This window comes from Haliotis asinina, chromosome 8, assembly GCF_037392515.1.
Source record: "Haliotis asinina isolate JCU_RB_2024 chromosome 8, JCU_Hal_asi_v2, whole genome shotgun sequence".
Taxonomy (NCBI): Eukaryota; Metazoa; Mollusca; class Gastropoda; order Lepetellida; family Haliotidae; genus Haliotis; species Haliotis asinina.
Window position 1 is genome coordinate 19,155,893 of NC_090287.1, and position 18,806 is coordinate 19,174,698.

The 18,806-nt window shown below is 39.5% G+C and overlaps 2 protein-coding genes across 2 annotated transcripts; both read left to right on the forward strand.

Moving 5' to 3' along the window:
• The first annotated feature begins 580 nt into the window (after positions 1–580).
• LOC137293586 (striatin-3-like) lies at positions 581–6,382 on the forward strand. Its single transcript, XM_067824221.1, has 7 exons — positions 581–720; positions 1,115–1,284; positions 1,771–1,938; positions 3,860–4,003; positions 4,878–4,985; positions 5,516–5,602; positions 5,720–6,382. The coding sequence occupies exons 1-7, from the start codon at positions 590–592 to the stop codon at positions 5,887–5,889; spliced, it is 978 nt and encodes a 325-aa protein (XP_067680322.1). The 5' UTR covers positions 581–589; the 3' UTR covers positions 5,890–6,382.
• A 10,964-nt stretch (positions 6,383–17,346) lies between these two features.
• LOC137295142 (uncharacterized) lies at positions 17,347–17,697 on the forward strand. The gene has a single exon (XM_067826464.1). It carries the CDS (start codon positions 17,347–17,349, stop codon positions 17,695–17,697), a length of 351 nt encoding a protein of 116 aa, XP_067682565.1.
• Positions 17,698–18,806: the final 1,109 nt, after the last annotated feature.

Sequence of the window (18,806 nt, forward strand, 5' to 3'; positions counted from 1 at the left end):
TTGGGCTCCAGTACAAGCCCTGGTTCTCTATGCATTCGACCAGTGTGACTAAAAGTGTGCAGTGTCATTGCATCCTGCATGCACATCGATAACTACTGTGACACAAGTGTTTTGGGGGTCGGGGGCCTAAGTAAAAAGATAAAATTCTTTCACAAATATACTCGGACGTCTTAGAGATTTTTATATATATTTTCTTATTCGTACATATATATTTCAATTCATTCACTGTCCCTTCAAGGCACTTTTGTGGGGATTCCTGGACTCCTGGTTCATCTCTCACTGAAAAAGAAAAACGATTTGAAGATGAATGACTTCCGACACTCTCCTTTCTCTGACACGTCAATCATTATTTGGATCTCTTCTTATGTGGTCGTGTGGCACCACAGTCATGGTAATCAAAAACACTGACCGGGCTACACAACTGTCCGGTTGCTGTTTGTAAGTATTCAATTCTGGTATAAATTATTCAGCCACTTTCAGACTGATGGGCACAAAACATTTCGCATATCAGTAATGATTAATTCACTAATGAGCAAGTAAACGACACAGGGAGAGCGTATTACTGTGGATGTGTGCTCCTCATTTCGTAATGCTTGTTTCCAGTCATTTTGATGGTGTACGGGCACTAGCATTCCACCCGGTTGAGCCAGTGCTAATAACAGCATCTGAGGACCATACATTGAAATTATGGAATCTACAGAAGACAGTGCCAGCAAAAAAGTGAGTCACATTGTTGTCATACCATGACATTTAAGCAGGTGCATTGTCAAAGTGAAGTACTAGTGTACTTAAGGTATGAATCGTTGGATCCCATGAAACCTCGACTTTTTACATCAGGTTTATGGTATAAACCCCATTATTTTAATGCTGAGTCTTAAATGAAACTCATATAATACTTCTACATTTATGTACATGAAACTCTTTATGAGTTTCAGCTCAACTCTGAACTGTTCAGTAATAGGGATTAGGTGATAACGTGTTGCATTTAGCATACAACCCTATAGAGATACATAGTTTTCATCATAACCCTTACCTGTAGTTAACGTTTCGAATACCTGAACTGTCAATCAGTATGAGATGCTTTGTTGTCAAGATGATACTGACATTTTTTCAGAGCTGCATCTTTAGATGTTGAGCCCGTGTACACATTTCGAGCTCACGTGGGTCCTGTGCTGTGTCTCGCTGTCAGTGCTACAGGGGAGCAGTGCTTCAGTGGAGGCATGGACTCATCCATTAGGTGTTGGAATATACCAAGCTCTAATATTGATCCATATGACTCTTTTGGTAGGTTGGATGGTATAATATTCTTATGAATAAATTAGCCTCAATAATTCTTTTGCAGGATATAATCAAATGCTCCCTTAGTTGTAAGTCCCGCATTAAATGAGATTTGTTGGTGGAAGTATTTGTTGAGTAGAATTGTAAGATGCACCTGACCACTTTGAATTCTTGACAGACTTGAGATTTGTTAGACTTTGGTTATTCAGCTGGCATTAAACTCCATTATATTAACTGGATTCACAATATTTGTGGAATTTGAACTGTGAATGTTCCTCTGTGACAGGTGAAATATTGTTTTCCTTGAACCGGAAGAAGTGTGAATTACTGAAGTATTATGATTTTATTGATGTTAAATCCTTTGCAGTTATTATTTATTCTATTGATTTCTTTTTCTTCAAATAATTTAATATTAAACAATGAGTTTATGTCTTTATAACTTATATGATCATAGTGTTGACTTGCTGCACATGAAGTTAACTTTCTCCTCAGATCCCAGTGTGTTGTCAGACACGCTGGTGGCTCACCGAGATGCAGTGTGGGGATTGTCTATACACAGCTCTAAGATGCAGCTGTTATCGTGTTCAGCTGACGGGACAGTTCGGTTGTGGAGCCCTGGCAGCAAGTCTCCACTCCTAAACACATTCACTGTTGATACAGGTACTGGCACTCACAGTTCTTCGCCATCTGAATTAAGCAGTGTTCTGGGATGCTAGCTAAAGTTGGTTTGAGTGATGCTATCTAGATGTTTTGTAGGTGTTCCTCCTGTCTGTGCAGTAAAGAGTTTCTATGACTATCATGTTAATGTCATTCATATGTCACACTTAGTGGCTTCACAAAATACTTCGTGACGAGTATTATGTATTCTAATGAAGCCTAGGACTCTTTGTAGGCTTTTAAAAGTCTTTCTGCTCATGAAAGGGAAAATAGTCCTGAAATATTTATGTATTATGAAGCACTTACGAGGGTTGGCTGAAAAGTTCTAAGCTTCACTGTGAAAAAAAGTTACTAAGTCCACGTTTGTAATTTATTTTTCTACATAGTCCCCTTCCAAGTTCACACACTTTTGCCATCGATGCTGCAAGGCCCGAATCCCGGTCAGGAAGAAATCTTCTTCAGCTACCCTAAAAAAATCAGTCACAGCGGAAATGACGTCATCATTACTTGCAAAATGGCGACCGGCGAGTTCATTTTTCATTTTGGGGAACAGGTGGAAGTCAGAAGGACCCAAATCAGGTGAATAAGGAGGATGGTCAATGAGTTCAAAGCCACAATCGTGGATTATTGACATGGCCACCACTGATTTGTGAACAGGCGCATTGTCTTGGTGGAAGAGGACACCTTTAGCGATCATCCCTCGTTGTTTGGCTTTGATTGCTTCTCGCAACTGGTTCAGTAGATCAGCATAGTATCTGCCGTTGATAGTTTGACCTTTTTCAAGATAATCAATGAGCAGAATACCCCTGGAATCCCAAAAGACTGATGCCATCACCTTTCCAGCTGAAGGAACAGACTTGGCTTTCTTCGGAGCTGGTGAATCAGGATGCTTCCACTGTTTTGACTGTAGTTTTGTTTCTGGTTGAAAGTGATGTATCCAGGTCTCATCCATGGTTACAAATCGTGCCACAAAATCATCGGGATCTGCTTCAAAACGACGCAAATTGTCAAGGGACATCTGGAACCTGACACGTTTCTGTTCTGCTGTCAAGAGCTTTGGCACCCATCTTGCAGAAACTTTAGTCATTCCTAATTCTTTGGTGATAATATGCTCAACCCTCTCATGAGAGATGCCCACTACACTAGCAATATGTCGAGTAGTCAATATCGTCGATCATCCATCCACATATCGAGCACTCGCGTGATGTTTTCTGGAGTGGTTGCTGTTGAAGGCCTTCCTGAGCGTGGGTCATCATCAAGGCTTTGTCTGCCACGCTTAAATTCTGCAGCCCACTTCTTTACTGTGGAAAATGAAGGAGCATCATCCTCTGGAGTGGAGACCATGTCAGCATGTATCTGTGTTGGGGACATCCCTTTCATTGGCAAATCCTTGATGACTGCCCTGTATTCAGTTTTGTCCATTTCTGATGATTTCAGAGGGTAGGTTTACCAAAAGAGCTGTAGTTGAGATAAAACTATTAGTACGTTTGTAGTTCTTGTGTCTATGATTCACTATATGATTGTCCTCATTGGTTGCAAACACCTGTCTCTACCTGGTGGGGAAAACCACTCAGACTGAGAACTTTTCAGCCAACCCTCGTATGTTCAGAGAGAGGGAGTTGATTCAGCCTCAGAAATTACCAGCTCAGTATACTGCAAATTTACTTTTTTTGCAGGTATGTATGTGGATTTTGGTTTAGAATTGTCTTTCTCATATTTGACACAGTAAGGTAACAGATGTCATTGCACCCTTAATGCTTTAGATCTGACTCTTATCTACCAGTGTTTTTGTCTGGCTTCAGGCTTGGTTATAATAACCTGATGTTTTATTGATGGAATTTATTCCATGTCATTTAGTAAGAAAGAAGCATTATGTTTCCTGAAAATATTTGGTTACATAATGCAATGTGTCTTATGTTTTCAGCAGAAGAGGGAGCACCTACCTCTGTAGATTTTGTGCGTTGTGATCCCAGTCGGATGGTGGCTAGCTATACGTCCTCTAATACCTATGTATTTGACATAGAGACTGGAAAACAGGTTCTCAAATTAGAAACAAAAATAAATTCAGGTGAGGCATCATTGAAAATAGGATTATCTACTGAATTGTAAGTTGGACATTCAGAAATATCATACTGTTGATGTACCTACAGCAGCAATGTGAACTTGCATTGTTTTAAGATGTAATGTCCATGAAGTGGGAAGGGAATAGAGGCTTGAGCTCCTTCAGTCCTTCCATCCATATGTCAGTCCAAGATAATGAGAGCAGATGTTCACAAAAACTGTTTTCAGGACATGAGTGCCTTGTTGGAGTTTAAGAAAGGAAACCGTGTTACCATTTGTTACAGAGTTATTGTCCTTTTCATGGATTTCTTGACTTCGTTCACATTATCACCAATGGGGACAGATTTTCTCAATAACTATTATAAACAGGGAAATGAAATGTAAAAGACGTGAGTGCCTTGATGGATTTTGAAAACGGAAGCTGTATTAAGATTCTTGACAGAGTTATGGCCCTTCTCATGCGTTTCTTGACTTAAAGCATGCTATCTATAATTCGACTGATTTTCGAAGAAACTGTGTCTCATTCAACAGCTTTTGTGTCACTGTTTGTAGGAACAATCAATGGTAATAAAAAATTAGAAATGGGATATTGAAGACCATGTCTTCTTGTTCAAGCCCCTTAATCTTTTTCAAATCAGGGTTTGTCATGTAAAGTAAGTTCCTTTGTAAAGATCAGACATTGTCAAAAGAAACATCTGCAATATCAGTGATGTAGCAGTCAAAACAATGCTGGCATATCTGTGGAGATCAGTCCAAACCTATTAGATTTTCAATAGAAAATAACCAGGTATCCAGAACTTGACTGATTGTAATTAAACATATGATCTTAGTCCTGTTTAACAAAATTCAGACAATTTGACCATAGTCTGTTTCTGTTTCAGATTCTAGTGGAAGCAATCAAATCAACAGGGTGGTAAACCATCCCACACTTCCACTGACCATAACAGCACATGAAGATAGACACATTAGGTTCTTTGACAATAACACAGGTGAGAAAGTAACTTTGGCATCATTGTAAAACCAGAAGCCTTTTGTTGACACATATATTGGTCTGAAATACCAACAGTTCTGTAGTGTCCAGATACAGATGCCATCTTGTATGATGGCAGAACAGCTGAATAGCATGGCTAGTTAAATGCAAATGGATATGATAAGCATACCGTCACACCCAATGCCAATTTATCTCATGATATTTATGATAAAACATTTTCATCAACAGGTGAAAATCCAGATGAATTCTAAGCTTTGGATCCTCTTTCACAGTGTTTGTTAGCCATATAGATTTTGCTAACATGACCATTCTGTTTACAGTGCAAATAAGGGTCCATGTTAATCTCACATTTAAGAGAGACAAATTGGAATCCTATCTTATGACATGCACTATTTTAGGATTTTTCTTCTTCTCGTTTTTAAGAAATACCACTCGTTATAAGTAACAAGAGTGCTCAATAATGTTTAGAATTGGTACTTAAACTAGTCATTAGGTACAGAGCCTGATTGTAATTATTTTTCATTTCAGGGAAAATCAGTCACTCAATGGTGGCCCATTTAGACTCAGTTACCAGTTTAGCAGTGGATCCAAATGGATTGTATCTCTTATCAGGGAGTGAGTATTACTGTCCTCAAGTTGAGTTGACTTTTACCAGAAATATAACACAAAGTATGAAAAGCATGCTACTTCTGACTGTTACATGTATAATTCTGTTTCTGTTTCCTTTTTCAGGTCATGACTGCTCTATTAGGTTATGGAATTTAGACAGTAAAACTTGCGTGCAGGAAATCACCTCCCATCGCAAGAAGTTTGATGAATCAATTCACGACGTTGCCTTCCATCCGCAAAAACCCTACATAGCTAGTGCAGGAGCCGATGCACTTGCCAAAGTCTTTGTATGACAACAATAAAGACTCCTAGTCTGTCGGCAAAACAATGAAAATACCAGTTTCGTTTGTGTGGCATGTTTTCAAGGAGGCTACCAACTAGTCTGGGCCACTATACGCTTACATTCTCGCTTATTTAAATGGCGAAAACCAGCAGGCCAGGCTGGGTAGGTGGGTGGGGGTAATGTGTCATTGTCCAAGTCACATGGTGAGTGAACCCCTCTTTACACCCCCATCCTCTTGTCCGTGCATAATGGATCACATACTCATTGCTCTATTCTATTTGAGATTTGTGCTGCAGCTTTCAGTCGACGAGGTCTTCATGTGGAGATGTACGATTCTCAGGGCAGTCTTCACATCAAGATGTACTATCCGAAATTTTTACCTGAAAAATAATCCACGTAAAGAATTGATGTTGGTGTTGTCTCTGCCATCTTGCAAGGTCTTGTGATAGTTGGTGAGATTTGTCATAGACTGTACGAAAACGCCAGTTAAGACTGTAGGAAAGAAAAATTGGCATGTGTAGTCAGTCTGTAAAGAAGAAACATTTGTGCATCAGGTAAGATGTAATTGCACAACATTCATGTAGAATGGCAACCAGGAATGGCATACCCATCGATATAGGATGTGATACATATAAAAATGTGACACTGCCGATCTTGAGGGGCTATTTATTGTATCAGTTTCCAAGTGACTTGTTTGTGGCGTCCTTTCATCCTCCCAAGGCACCCTCCCAGTGTACAGTGCTATGTGTGCGTGTATCACCAGTCCTAGAAGTGTATACAAGTTTGCAATAACTCAAGAGTGGGTAAGCATGGACATGGATGGACAGAGAGATCTGAGGTTGAGCGAGAGAGAACAAAGGATGACATTCATCTCCTTCCACACTTTTAGTGACTGCATCATCATACACAACCCCATATGTACATTTTATGACAACATACTGTAAGGCTAACTGATGGTTAACATGTAATATTTGTAATTATGAAGACACTAAACTATTTCAGTATTTTGTAGTTAGCCTGTTCATACCATATACATTAACAGTGTGGGCACATGTTGATATTTGTGCTTGCTCTTGTAAATAGGCATGTTAATGTTAGTTCTCTGTGTTCTCCCTCTTGGTTGATGTTCTTGTCAACTGCTTTAGGCAGCATGGATTTCGTCTAGTTGATTCTGGGGGCAAAACCAAACAGGTGATAACTTTAACAGTTTCAAAGGTAACATTGTTCAATTCCACTCAATCGTGAAACATTAAAGAGGATGTCATTCTATGTCTTTGATATTCCTAATCTCTGTCATTCAACTGTTGTTTCCATTGTATTGTGAGGTTCAAAAACCAAAGTCTGTTTCTGACTTCATACTGTGTATAAGAAGCACTTTAGCAGACTTTTTCAAGTAATTAAATGCAGTTTGGAATTTTTGTGATGTTTCAGATGTTGATTGTAAATCAACTTACTTTAGAGCATGAGTAATAATGACACCTATGTACTTTCACAGCAAATTGAACAGGTCTGTTCAGTTGAAGTTTGACATATAGGAAAAGGATTTCCTTGTCAAATTTTCAATTTCTGAACATGTTAAATAGACATATTCTGTATACTCTTTATGTTTCTCTTTACTTCCATATGTTATGTAAGGAACAGTTTGTAATTAACATGACACTGACAAACAGGGCTACTGAAATTTATATTTGGTTTGATCATGTAACAATCTTATTTCTGTTGGTAATTTTAACTGGTATTATTATTTATTTAACTGGGTTCTGCAGTTTTTTCTTGATACAAGTTTCCTGAATTTATACATTTTTACATGCTCTTTCATTTATCTTGTTTGTGCTCTTGTTTTTAAAGAGAAGTTTACACACCACTAAATCATGTTTTTCATTATAAGGGGTGAAGAACAGTCATGCTTGAGTCATCTATATGGGAAGGACTGTTCAGCATGTTCAATATCAGACAATGTCGTATAATTTGACTGCAAAGAGTTGTGTGGCTGATGCTTCTGTTAGATATCATGTACTGGTTCATCAGTCAAAACGATCTCAACACTCTTGTCATCATCAATTCGTCCAGCTTTTCTCTCGTGGAAATATCCTGGCATAATCAACACTGTTAGCTTGAAAGATTATTTCTTTGAAACGATGACAACGACGCATGGTTTCTCTCTCAGGAAGGCCTTTGCATGCAGTTCCACTGCTTTACTTGTAATTTGACACACCTGTTTTACAAGCCAAACAGTCAATACAGTGAACTAACCAGTAATTTAATACTAAGTCCTTCACAATATATATTTTTGAATCAGCACATTGCATGAAAATTTTCCTCCCCTTGAAACATGTAATTCTTAATGCTAAATTGTGATAACTACCAATGTATTATCTCTATTACATGAAACGAGATGTTCATGAGCGATACTACACAGTATATCTTTCTGTGTTTTTGCATATCACTTTGTAAGAGACATCTAATACCATTATATAGATCAATTACTATGTAAGTAATAACTTTAGAAATGCATATACTTTATGATACAGTATGTTTATATTGGCTAACCAAAGTTTGTCTATTGAAATCCATGCTGCTTGATTATTGATGCTACTGGGGGATAATGATTATGTATGGATTACTAATAGCAGGGATGGTATAACTACTAACTCCAACAGAGATAATATATACACTGGCCTGAACGCTTGTTTTTTCAGGGGCACATGTGGAGCATTTGTTAACATAGATTGGATGTTACATTATGCCATGTTTTGGAAATGTATCCATATACTTACAATATCAATTTGGTGTAAAATTGTTCAAACAATTATTTGTCAATTCGATGAGTGTTGTTTCTATAATTTTAGATCTTTTAATTTTAGTGCTTATCATTTGGTATCAGCATCATGAGTAATTTTAGAATTCTTACCTCATACATCGTTCATGATCATAGTGTTGATGACTGTACTAGCGTGTGAGAAAGGCACTACATAGTAGTCTAATTGTATAATTAATAGGAAAAACTTGGTTGGGATTGTGGGGAATATATATTTGAATAACCCAGGAAAATGTGATTTTAGAAGGAGTTTTATTTTCACGTATATGAACTACAGTGCTAACCATCTGATTACCAGTCCAGTCTGTCCTCTGAGATGATGCATTTTGTCTTTTCTAGATGTTTCTTTATTGTGAACCATGTGTTATTGGTCTTTCTGTACACAGTGTCTGCTCGTCGAGTCTTTGGACCTGCTGGTCTTTAAATCTCTTGTCTCCTATCATATATCATGAACCCTAGTGATTCAATCAAGCTTGCTAAGAGTTAATTTTATGCTAAAATGGGAATTGCAAATTGGGCCAGCTGGCAGTGTTTATTTGTAACAGTATGAGAACATCACTTGGGGAATTCAGCAAGAAACATTCCAGTAAATTATTTCTGGACTTAATGGGAATGTTTGATACATTAATTGATGCAAATGTTTGTTTTTGGAAGAAGTTTAGGAATTAACCACTAAAATATTTTCCATGCATAAAAAGGAAGGGGTTTGTATGACATGCCAGACTGGTTTGATATCATTTTTTATTTGAAAATGTATACTAACAAAATATTACTAGTCATTCAACTCTCAATAATCTTGCATATGTACAGATAATCATGTACAGTCATACAAGAGCAATTTTTAACAAATATTTTTGGACAGCTTATAAATGTGAAATGTACATTTAGTTGTGTATACATACATGTATATTGTATTAACTGCCATAGAAAATCAAAGAGATGAAGTGCTTTCATATCAAACTGGTGTACAATCTATACGAAATAATGCCTCTAGATACATTAGGTTACTAGACGTGTGCTTTGCACCCTAGAATCAACACTTACACGTCTTGTCTTTCTGAATGAGTTACTGTCATTTCTCTGTATACAGCAAATTAATAAAACTGAATTTGAAATTATGGAAACCCACCTTTCTTGCTTTTTGAGTTACTAAAGTGTGCTTGACATTGGGGAGTATGATGTGCAGATATTTTATGATCTTTGGACTATTCCAATCTGACATCCATTCCTGTCAAGGACTGTCAGTTGGTATAGTTGAGCACCTATACATAAAGGTGTGTTAAGATTATGTAGCCAATGCATGGGCAATGTTATCGCAGCCTTGTTAAACAACACAAGGTTCTGACATGTCTCTCAAATGAACGTTCCAAAACATGAGGGTTTGCATGTGTGACGATAACAAGCATAAGTTGTGTTAAACACGCAGATGAAAGGAAGTAAGTAACACCAAAGTTTTATGACTGGACCTATATTTAATGACAATTCGTGTTATGTGCCTCTTGTCAGGAGATAACATGTAGCCAAAGTGCTAAAACGACTATTCATTAACATAAAAGCCAAAAATAGAACACGTGAATGGGATAATTTGATTAAACGTGACTCCTGTAATAAAACTAAAGTAACATAACATTAGGTATCAATAAAGGAATCACCCCAAACGGGTAACAGAGTGGAATTAATACACCCAATCCACAAACGGGCTCAAGAAGACAGTCGTTGCAGTGTGCAACATCGCCCACCTGGATGACCTTTTGAATCGTCATCCTCACTGTGCACGAGATGCTGAATCCGATGATCAGGCGACCTGTTCCATTCATGATGCAGTGTTGGCTCTAATGTATCAATATTCTGGCAGATCTGTCTGACATACCTTATGCCTCAGACTGCCTCAGACATGCTTCATAGGGTCCATATCAGGGCTTCTGGCTGGCCACGGAATGACTGTAATGGCATTTTGGTACAGGGAATGAATGACTGCACGTGCGCGCAGTGGCCTGTCGTTGTCAGGCCATCAAGGATCTTCCGCCGAATGGAACTACTTACATGATGTACCTTTGAGTATAGGTCGTGTTCCTCATTCCTCCTTCAAGAAGCCGGAGGCTAGATTTTCGAAGCTCTCTTAGCGCTAAGATAGTCGTAAGTTAATGTTAATGTATGTCACTTACGACTACCTTGGCGCCTTAGAACTTCGAAAATCAGGTTCCGCAGATGCCGGTCACGGCATCAACGTAGTCTTGCATCCAAGACGCCGATCGTATCAACAAAGGTCGTCGGACAGATCTGGCCTTTCAAATATTCTGCTGTTGTATTCAGTTGATTTCTTAGATTTTTATGTTTCTTGCTGGTGTGGAAGCCATTGCCGTTTTAAACATTGGGCTCGGTGCAGAGGGAAATCCCCGAACAAGTCAGAATTAGGCTGCGCTGATGTCTTGCGCGATATGCCTGAACGATGCAGGGCCTCGATTTTCGAAGCTCTCGTAAGCTCTTTTCGAAGATAGTCGTAGGTGCCATACATTGTATACTTCTTTATTCCCTCTAGTAATGAAGATTTACAACAAAGAATGAATCATGAATGTGGATTATGTACACCAAACACAAACATTTTGAAAAGGAGTTGGACGGACAGTTGGAGGGATAATCGTATAGTGCAAGGCAGGTAATCGGGTGGATAGGCCCAGTACTTGTGTTGGGAATGTAACGGACGCACCAAGTGAGCAACCTTGAAAGGGGAAGTTAGACATTAACAATTCAGATGTTCTTTTCGCGAGATTCGTTGGAGAGGAAAACATTGTTTTAAGTCAATGAAATTTGTGTGTGTGTGTGCGCGCGCGTGCGAGAGAGAGAGAGAGAGAGAGAGAGAGAGTATATTAATATAATGCGTAAGTGGGGTATTCATGGCATGGCATCTCACCGACCTAGCAGTATAAAACAAGCTTGCGTTTGGGCTCAGTACAAGCCCTGGTTCTCTGTGCATTCGACCAGTGTGACTAAAAGTGTGCATTGTCATTGCATCCTGCATGCATATCGATAACAACTGTGACACAAGTGTTTTGGGGGTCGGGGGCCTAAGTAAAAAGATAAAATTCTTTCACAAATATACTCGGACGTCTTAGAGATTTTTATATATATTTTCTTATTCGTACATATATATTTCAATTCATTCACTGTCCCTTCAAGGCACTTTTGTGGGGATTCCTGGACTCCTGGTTCATCTCTCACTGAAAAAGAAAAACGATTTGAAGATGAGTGACTTCTGACACTCTCCTTTCTCTGACACGTCAATCATTATTTGGATCTCTTATGTGGTCGTGTGGCACCACAGTCATGGTAATAAAAACACTGACCGGGCTACACAACTGTCCGGTTGCTGTTTGTAAGTATTCAATTCTGGTATAAATTATTCAGTGGTAGACATTTTCAGCTCAGATCTGCGCATGCGCAAATGAAATACGATGACATGCATCGACAAAGTCAGCGAGCATGACCTGACAATCTCGTAACTAGCCAGCAATATCACGGCGAGGGACTTCAGAATGGGCATTCTACCCATGTGCGTACTCGAATCCTGGGTCTTCGACGTAACGAGCGAACACTTAAACCATTAGGCTACCCCACCGCCCCTAATCTTGCAAGGCACGGAGCCTCTTAAAGATCACATATACTCTAGTAGGGTACAAATACAAAATCACTTGCTGACCTCGCTATAAATGAAACCCCGCCATTAAAACTACTCATTTCGACCTTTAATTAACTTAAATCGACCTTTTTGTCAACAGTGCACGGTGCAAACGATCTAACCAATCAGAGCGGCGCGTCTCCGTGACGTAATTGTAGGTATAGAAATTAGGGTCTGTGCAGTATTCATCTACATTTCAGGGGTTAAACTATTTCGTTTACAGATTTGTACAAACCTGAAATCGCGAAAGCTGTTGTGAGAAATGAAAGCTATATGTTCTCACAATCTACTATCATGTAGTTTTGTCTCCTCCTTTGGCTAGTTTTCAAGCTACAACCTTTGTTTTCATGTACATTTACGATTCTGTCAAAATCGCTTGGTGTCGCTAGGTTGTATTCCTATAACGTGTGGTAAAAACCTACACGTTATTTGTCATCATTCACTTGATTCTCAGTAAATGAATTTGTAACAGGTATAATTAGTGGTAACGCCACTTTGATTACCCACATTACATTCCTGTTATACATTCGCAGATCGCTTCTTTTTATTAAGATTCAAAATACATACAAGTATGATTATAAAGTAATTACGATTATGGGACCAAGTATAAAGACGTATATTGACAAGTGTCTACATACTGGTGAGTGAACGTTACAAACCAAGTAAATTAAGCAAGTGAAGAAATTTATCGTGCAGCATTTTCACTTCGACACCGACCTCGCCTAGGTTATGTTACAGGTTGTGTCATGCAAACGCCTTTTGGTAATGATTCAAATCCATATTTATGTAGTTTTGATTTTCGAACTTTATGAAAACAAACCATAATCTCATTAATTCAAATGGATTTGACTTTATGATTTTCAAAAATGGCGGCGCCCTCTCTTAGGATGAATGCTATTTAAGTTTGTTACACCGACTTCCAAAAGCAAAATTACTTTCTACTGGTAGTGAAATATGTATTTTATTGATGGCCAATATGATTTTGCATGACATTGCTTATAACATAACAATTTCACTCTTGGAAGTGAGGTGGAGGTCAATATAATATTGCTTGCAATATAAATGTCACTTCGACTCCCACCTTGCTTCCTTGGAAGAAGTCCTTATGTTAAAAATTGTGTCATGCAAAATCCCTTTGGCCATGATTCAAATGCATATTTAACTACCATTAAAAAGTAGTTTTGATTTTCTAACTTGATGAGACAAAATCATAATCTCAATAATTCTAACGGACTTTAGTCCATGACTTCAGGATTTTCAAAAATGGCGGCACCCTGTCTGAGTATGAATGCTGTTTAAGTTTGTTTTCACCGACTTACAAAACCAAAATTACTTTTCACTGGTAGTAAAATATGTATTGTATTGATGGACATTAGGATTTTACATGACATTGCTTATAACATAACAATTTCACTCTTGGAAGCGGTCAATATAAGGGGTCAGTATAATATTACTTACGATAATATTGTCACTTCGACCACAACCTCGTTTCCGAGCGTTGTATCCATGCAAAATCCTTTTGGTCAGCAAGGTATAGTTAGCAGTCTTGATTTTATAAACTCGATGAAACTTGAGCTCCATTTTCTACCCTGGAAGCGTGGTTTGGGGCGAACCATCCGATTTAGTATATACCACAGGCTTCCACAAAGCTCCCTTCGCACACACTAACAACCAAATTAAGCACAAACTACGAGGTCCGGTGGAAATCTGTGCATAGTGACCCGACCCCAAGGAACAATTGACGCTACACAACAATTCGGCATGTCTTTGGTGACGTCGAGAAATCAGCAAAATGACGAGCTTCCAACACATTTCTTATACATTTAACTGAAAATCGTTCCTTCTATGACGTCACTGTGGGGCTCTGGCGACAGAGTTACGTAGCCTGTCTGCGGTTTCGTTTGCGGGCGAGAGAGAAGCAAACAGCTTTTTAGCAACTTTTGAGCGCTTGGTATTAAATAACCACAAGTTGGTTTTTGTTTTTGTTTTTTAAAAAAAATGGTGTTCCGTTGATGACTAACCAGAAGTCTTTCATTTGCAGTGGTAAAAAGAGTACCAAAAAAATGAGTTTAGTTGTTCTTTAAGGTGACAACAGAAGCCGACGTGGCATAGAACGCAAATCATGTTACTGACCACTGGATTGTGTGGTCCAGACCGGTCTATTTATAGAGTCTGAATATGCACACAGTCTGAACCATACAATCCGGTGATCAGCAGCATGAGCATCGATCTACATAGATGGGATACGATGACATGTGTCAATCAAGTCAGCGAGCCTGAGCACCCGATCCCATCAGTTGCTTCTTACGACAAGCGCGGGTTACTTAAGATCAGTTGTAACCCGGATCTTCACGCGTTGCATATGCATTCAGTTATTCTTGTCTAAATGTCAATATAAGTAAACCAAATCTCAGTACTTTTCGTTACAGTGGCGTGTAACCCTGAGACAAGCAGGGTTACGGCCCCGATGCCCCTACCGTGGTCCCATCTTGCAGCCCCGACACCACCAACTCCGTCGCCACTTTGCACTTCGGTATGGACGTCAACCACGGCTTTTCTTCCGTTAAACTGTTTTCTCCGGCGAGTCAAGGTACTTGGAAGAGAACGGGTTTATCGGCGGTATGCGCAGTGATTAGGTTCGCTTGAAACGGGAAGGCGACTCGTTAAAACACAGCAAGTGATGCGTGCAAGTGAATATGGCTAATAATAATAATATTAATAAGAGATGCTTCTTTTGATTACAAGTATCTTGGGTCTGCAGTAATGAGTATACACTGGCCCCAAACATGCAGCTTTGCAAACCAGGTTTTCAAGCAAGTGTAGCATTAGAAATACCAATTTCATTGCTTAAAAACTGGTCAGCTTTAAAACTGAAATCTTACAATACATGTCTAAGGAAACATAGAAAAATATGTTGATTGTGACAATCAGATTCTGTCACTGACAAAACACTGTGTCTGTCTTATTGGCACCTTTGTGTCTGCCTGCCTGTCTGCTAATGTCAATATGCAGCACAGAACTTCAGTCATTGACCACATGCAATTTGAACTAAACACCTATCACCATAAACACAATACACTGATTTATGGCTCGTGCACCTGGGTTCTGTCTCTGTCACATTATGTAATTATACAGACAGTCGGGTGTGATACTTGTACACATGATATGTTATGGAAAATTGGAATATTTTGTGTATCTGTTCTAGCTAAGGATATCTGATAACTTTAAATAGTCTTGTCCTAATCAATTAGTGAATTACTTTTCTACAAGGAGTTCAAAACGTTGTAAAATGCTGAAAGATATCTGTGTTATCATATCCCTATACATGTACACTTAGGAATTGCTATGTCAAGGTTTAGACGTAGTGATTTCAACATGGTTGTCGAATGTGGCATATTCGTGTGCTGGCTGAAGCGAAGTTAAACAGCATCAAGGATGACATCTTGAGTTTCGAGGAAGGGTGTCATATAGTGACAGAAACTACCAAGTGTGTATAGTGAAGCAAAACATATTTCCTTTCCCCGCCGTGATATTGCTTGAATATTGGTAAAAGCGGCGTAAAACTAAACTCGCTCGTTTCCAAGGTCATAACACACTTTTGCTAAACGGAGCTTTGGACATTTTTTCGGTCCCGTGGTTACGGGCTGTCACCCTGATGCTGAAGGAGAGATCGAAGAAGAAACACCACACCGATACCGCAATTCAGCAACCATACGAGGGGTGTCTTATTTACATGTTCCACGTTAATAGGCCGAATTGAACCCGTGCATTCAGGTAGCATACTTCGGCATCAAAGTGAGCACACTAATCATAAAGTATCTTTAACACAACGGGCCAATTCCTGCAGCTGCCAAACCCCTCTCCACAGTCACATGCCATACTATATATATGTAGTGATACCACGTGTTAGCGGATCCTGCCACTGCCTCCCAAAAACATCACATGAGCTATGTCCATAAGAAACTTGACACTCATGAATACGTTCCCACCCAACAGTCGTAGCTTTCGTCGATAAAGGATTTTTCTGACAAACATGAGTATCTATTTCTATGGAATTTCATCTGATGACCCATTCCACCTTATACTGGAATCCTTCATCTATCTATCTATCTATCTATCTATCTATCTATCTATCTATTGCAGGGCTTCGAAAATGAAACACTAAAATAATATTGTTAACGATTCTAACAATAACTTTGACAATAATCAAGCAAGGCCTAGTTATTTACTGTCACGAATCCACGATGGAAGTGTTCATAGCACACGGATCTTGAAAAGAAATATATTTACTTACTTTTATGATTGACTTGAAGTTGTGGGGATCTGTTCCGTTTGAAAACATTCGAATATTGCACCCTGACATAATTATCCCGAATGTTCCTCTACAATCACCCGATAGTGTTACCCACGTGGGAGTAATTCTGAACTCATAACCAACATATGATAATGCGATGCTGCCAAAGCGCAAGACGCCCAGTTATCTCATCAAATCTCTAGGATTAAATAGCTATGATCTGTATCCCGTTGCTGGTATTAAGTTATGGCAACGGACAAGGTCTAACACTAACAGGGCACATAGACAAGGGGAGATTACTACTCCTCTGAAAACTGCACAAACCTACATTTTTCTACCACGAATATTATTAAACTGCCAGGCAAAAGAAAGGTTTCACCCTAATTTTTCCATAGAAATTGTTATAAGGGCTGATTCGGTTTTGATTCTTAACAGGAATTATTGGACTATAGCACCGCTTTCGTAAACAGAAAACATTGCCTCAAACGCAGCAAATTGAATTATGCATTTGCAAGCACGTGCAAAACGACCTTTTGAGGCATTGCTCGTGATGCACGTGCAGTACGGTTGCATAAATATTCTTGTTGGAAAGAGCAGACATTCAGTAGAAAAAAAAAAACACCAACAGTATGCCAAGACTTAACAAGAGCAACGTGACCAAGCCATCGGTATGTCCACTATGGGGCCTTCTCAACGCCAAATTGCCAGAACCTTCAACTGCAGCCAAACCACCATCAGGAAGTTGCTGATACGGTACCAGCAGACAGGCAAGACAAAAGACAGACAAAGATCGGGAAGACTGAGGGTTACCACTGCGGCTAAAGATCGCTACATCCGGCAGATACATCTCCGGAACCGATCCGTCACGGCAACGTCACTCGGCCATGTCATCAGTCAGCAACAGCACTTCGACGACTTCGTGCAGCTGGTTTACGAGCTTACCACCCCTTCCATGGAATGGCGTGACCCTTTTACACCGTCAAGGCAGAGTACGATGGGCACGTTCAGTACGTCGGTGGCAGCAACGTGATTGGTCGAGAGTGCTGTTCACAGACGAGAGTAGGTTTTGTCTCTTCATGAATAATGGCCGAGTTCGAGTTTATCGACGAAGACGCAAACGTCTCGCGCCAAACTGCATTAGAGAGGTTCATCCGTTTGGAGGCGGAAGCATCATGGTTTTAGGTGGGATCTGTGGCCAAACAACGACCCAGCTGATCGTATTGCGAGGTAATCTGACTGCCCAGCGATACACTGATGAGGTACTGAGACCAGTCGTCGTTCCTTTCCGCCAACGACAGCCAAGAGGATCGATATTGCAACATGACAATGCAAGACCCCATGTTGCCAGACTTACAAGAGACTACCTCGAGAACGCTAACGTCACTGTCTTGCCATGGCCAGCCAACTCTCCAGACATGAACCCCACTGAACACCTTTGGGATCACCTTGACCGCCATTTGAGACAGCTGGTGCCACCTCCAGGTAACCAACAGGAACTTGAACAAGCTCTGATCAACATTTGGAACGGGATCCCGGCTGACGTCATCCGGCGCCTGACGACATCAATGCGGAGGCGTGTTCTTGCGTGCATTGATGTCCAGGGTGGTCACACTCGCTATTAATGACTCTACTCTGTGATTTCTGGGGTTATTGTGACCTTCCATGGACATGCCAGTTGACTATATTTGTGCAATTTTGTGGCCAACAGAGTGCCGATATTTTGATGTTTATTTCAACAGAATATTGGAAAATGATTTCTGTTTATAAACCAATTGTCCGAATTCTCATATTTGTATTTGTTTCTACTTTTTTGACTCGAGAATTGGGTGAAACCTTTCTTTTGCCTGTTACTGTATTTATGACCCTTAAGATAAATATGTCGAATTCTAATTGCTTAATAGCCGAATCATACGAAACTATGATTTGCCAGAGTTGCCAGAGTGTGCGAGACGTGAAAGTTGTGTTAAAAAAACTTTTGGATGAAAATGAGATTCTTGCCCTATTTTGTCTCAAACTGTGCCTGAAATTGTAAGCCGGACTATTTGGGAAAGTGTATCACCTTTCGTCTGTAAATATGCACTTCATCTGAAAAAATGTATTAGACCATTCTCTATTTTCATCCGCTCCGTTGTGCAGTAA

What these genes read in the sequence shown, in the direction of transcription:
- LOC137295142 (XM_067826464.1), top strand. Translation starts at nt 17,347, where the DNA reads ATGGGGCCTTCTCAACGCCAAATTGCCAGAACCTTCAACTGCAGCCAA.
- LOC137293586 (XM_067824221.1), top strand. Translation starts at nt 590, where the DNA reads ATGCTTGTTTCCAGTCATTTTGATGGTGTACGGGCACTAGCATTCCAC. An exon ending in AAGACAGTGCCAGCAAAAAA is followed by an intron (nt 721 to 1,114) that starts GTGAGTCACATT and finishes ACATTTTTTCAG; the next exon opens with AGCTGCATCTTTAGATGTTG. An exon ending in GTTCTTTGACAATAACACAG is followed by an intron (nt 4,986 to 5,515) that starts GTGAGAAAGTAA and finishes TTTTCATTTCAG; the next exon opens with GGAAAATCAGTCACTCAATG.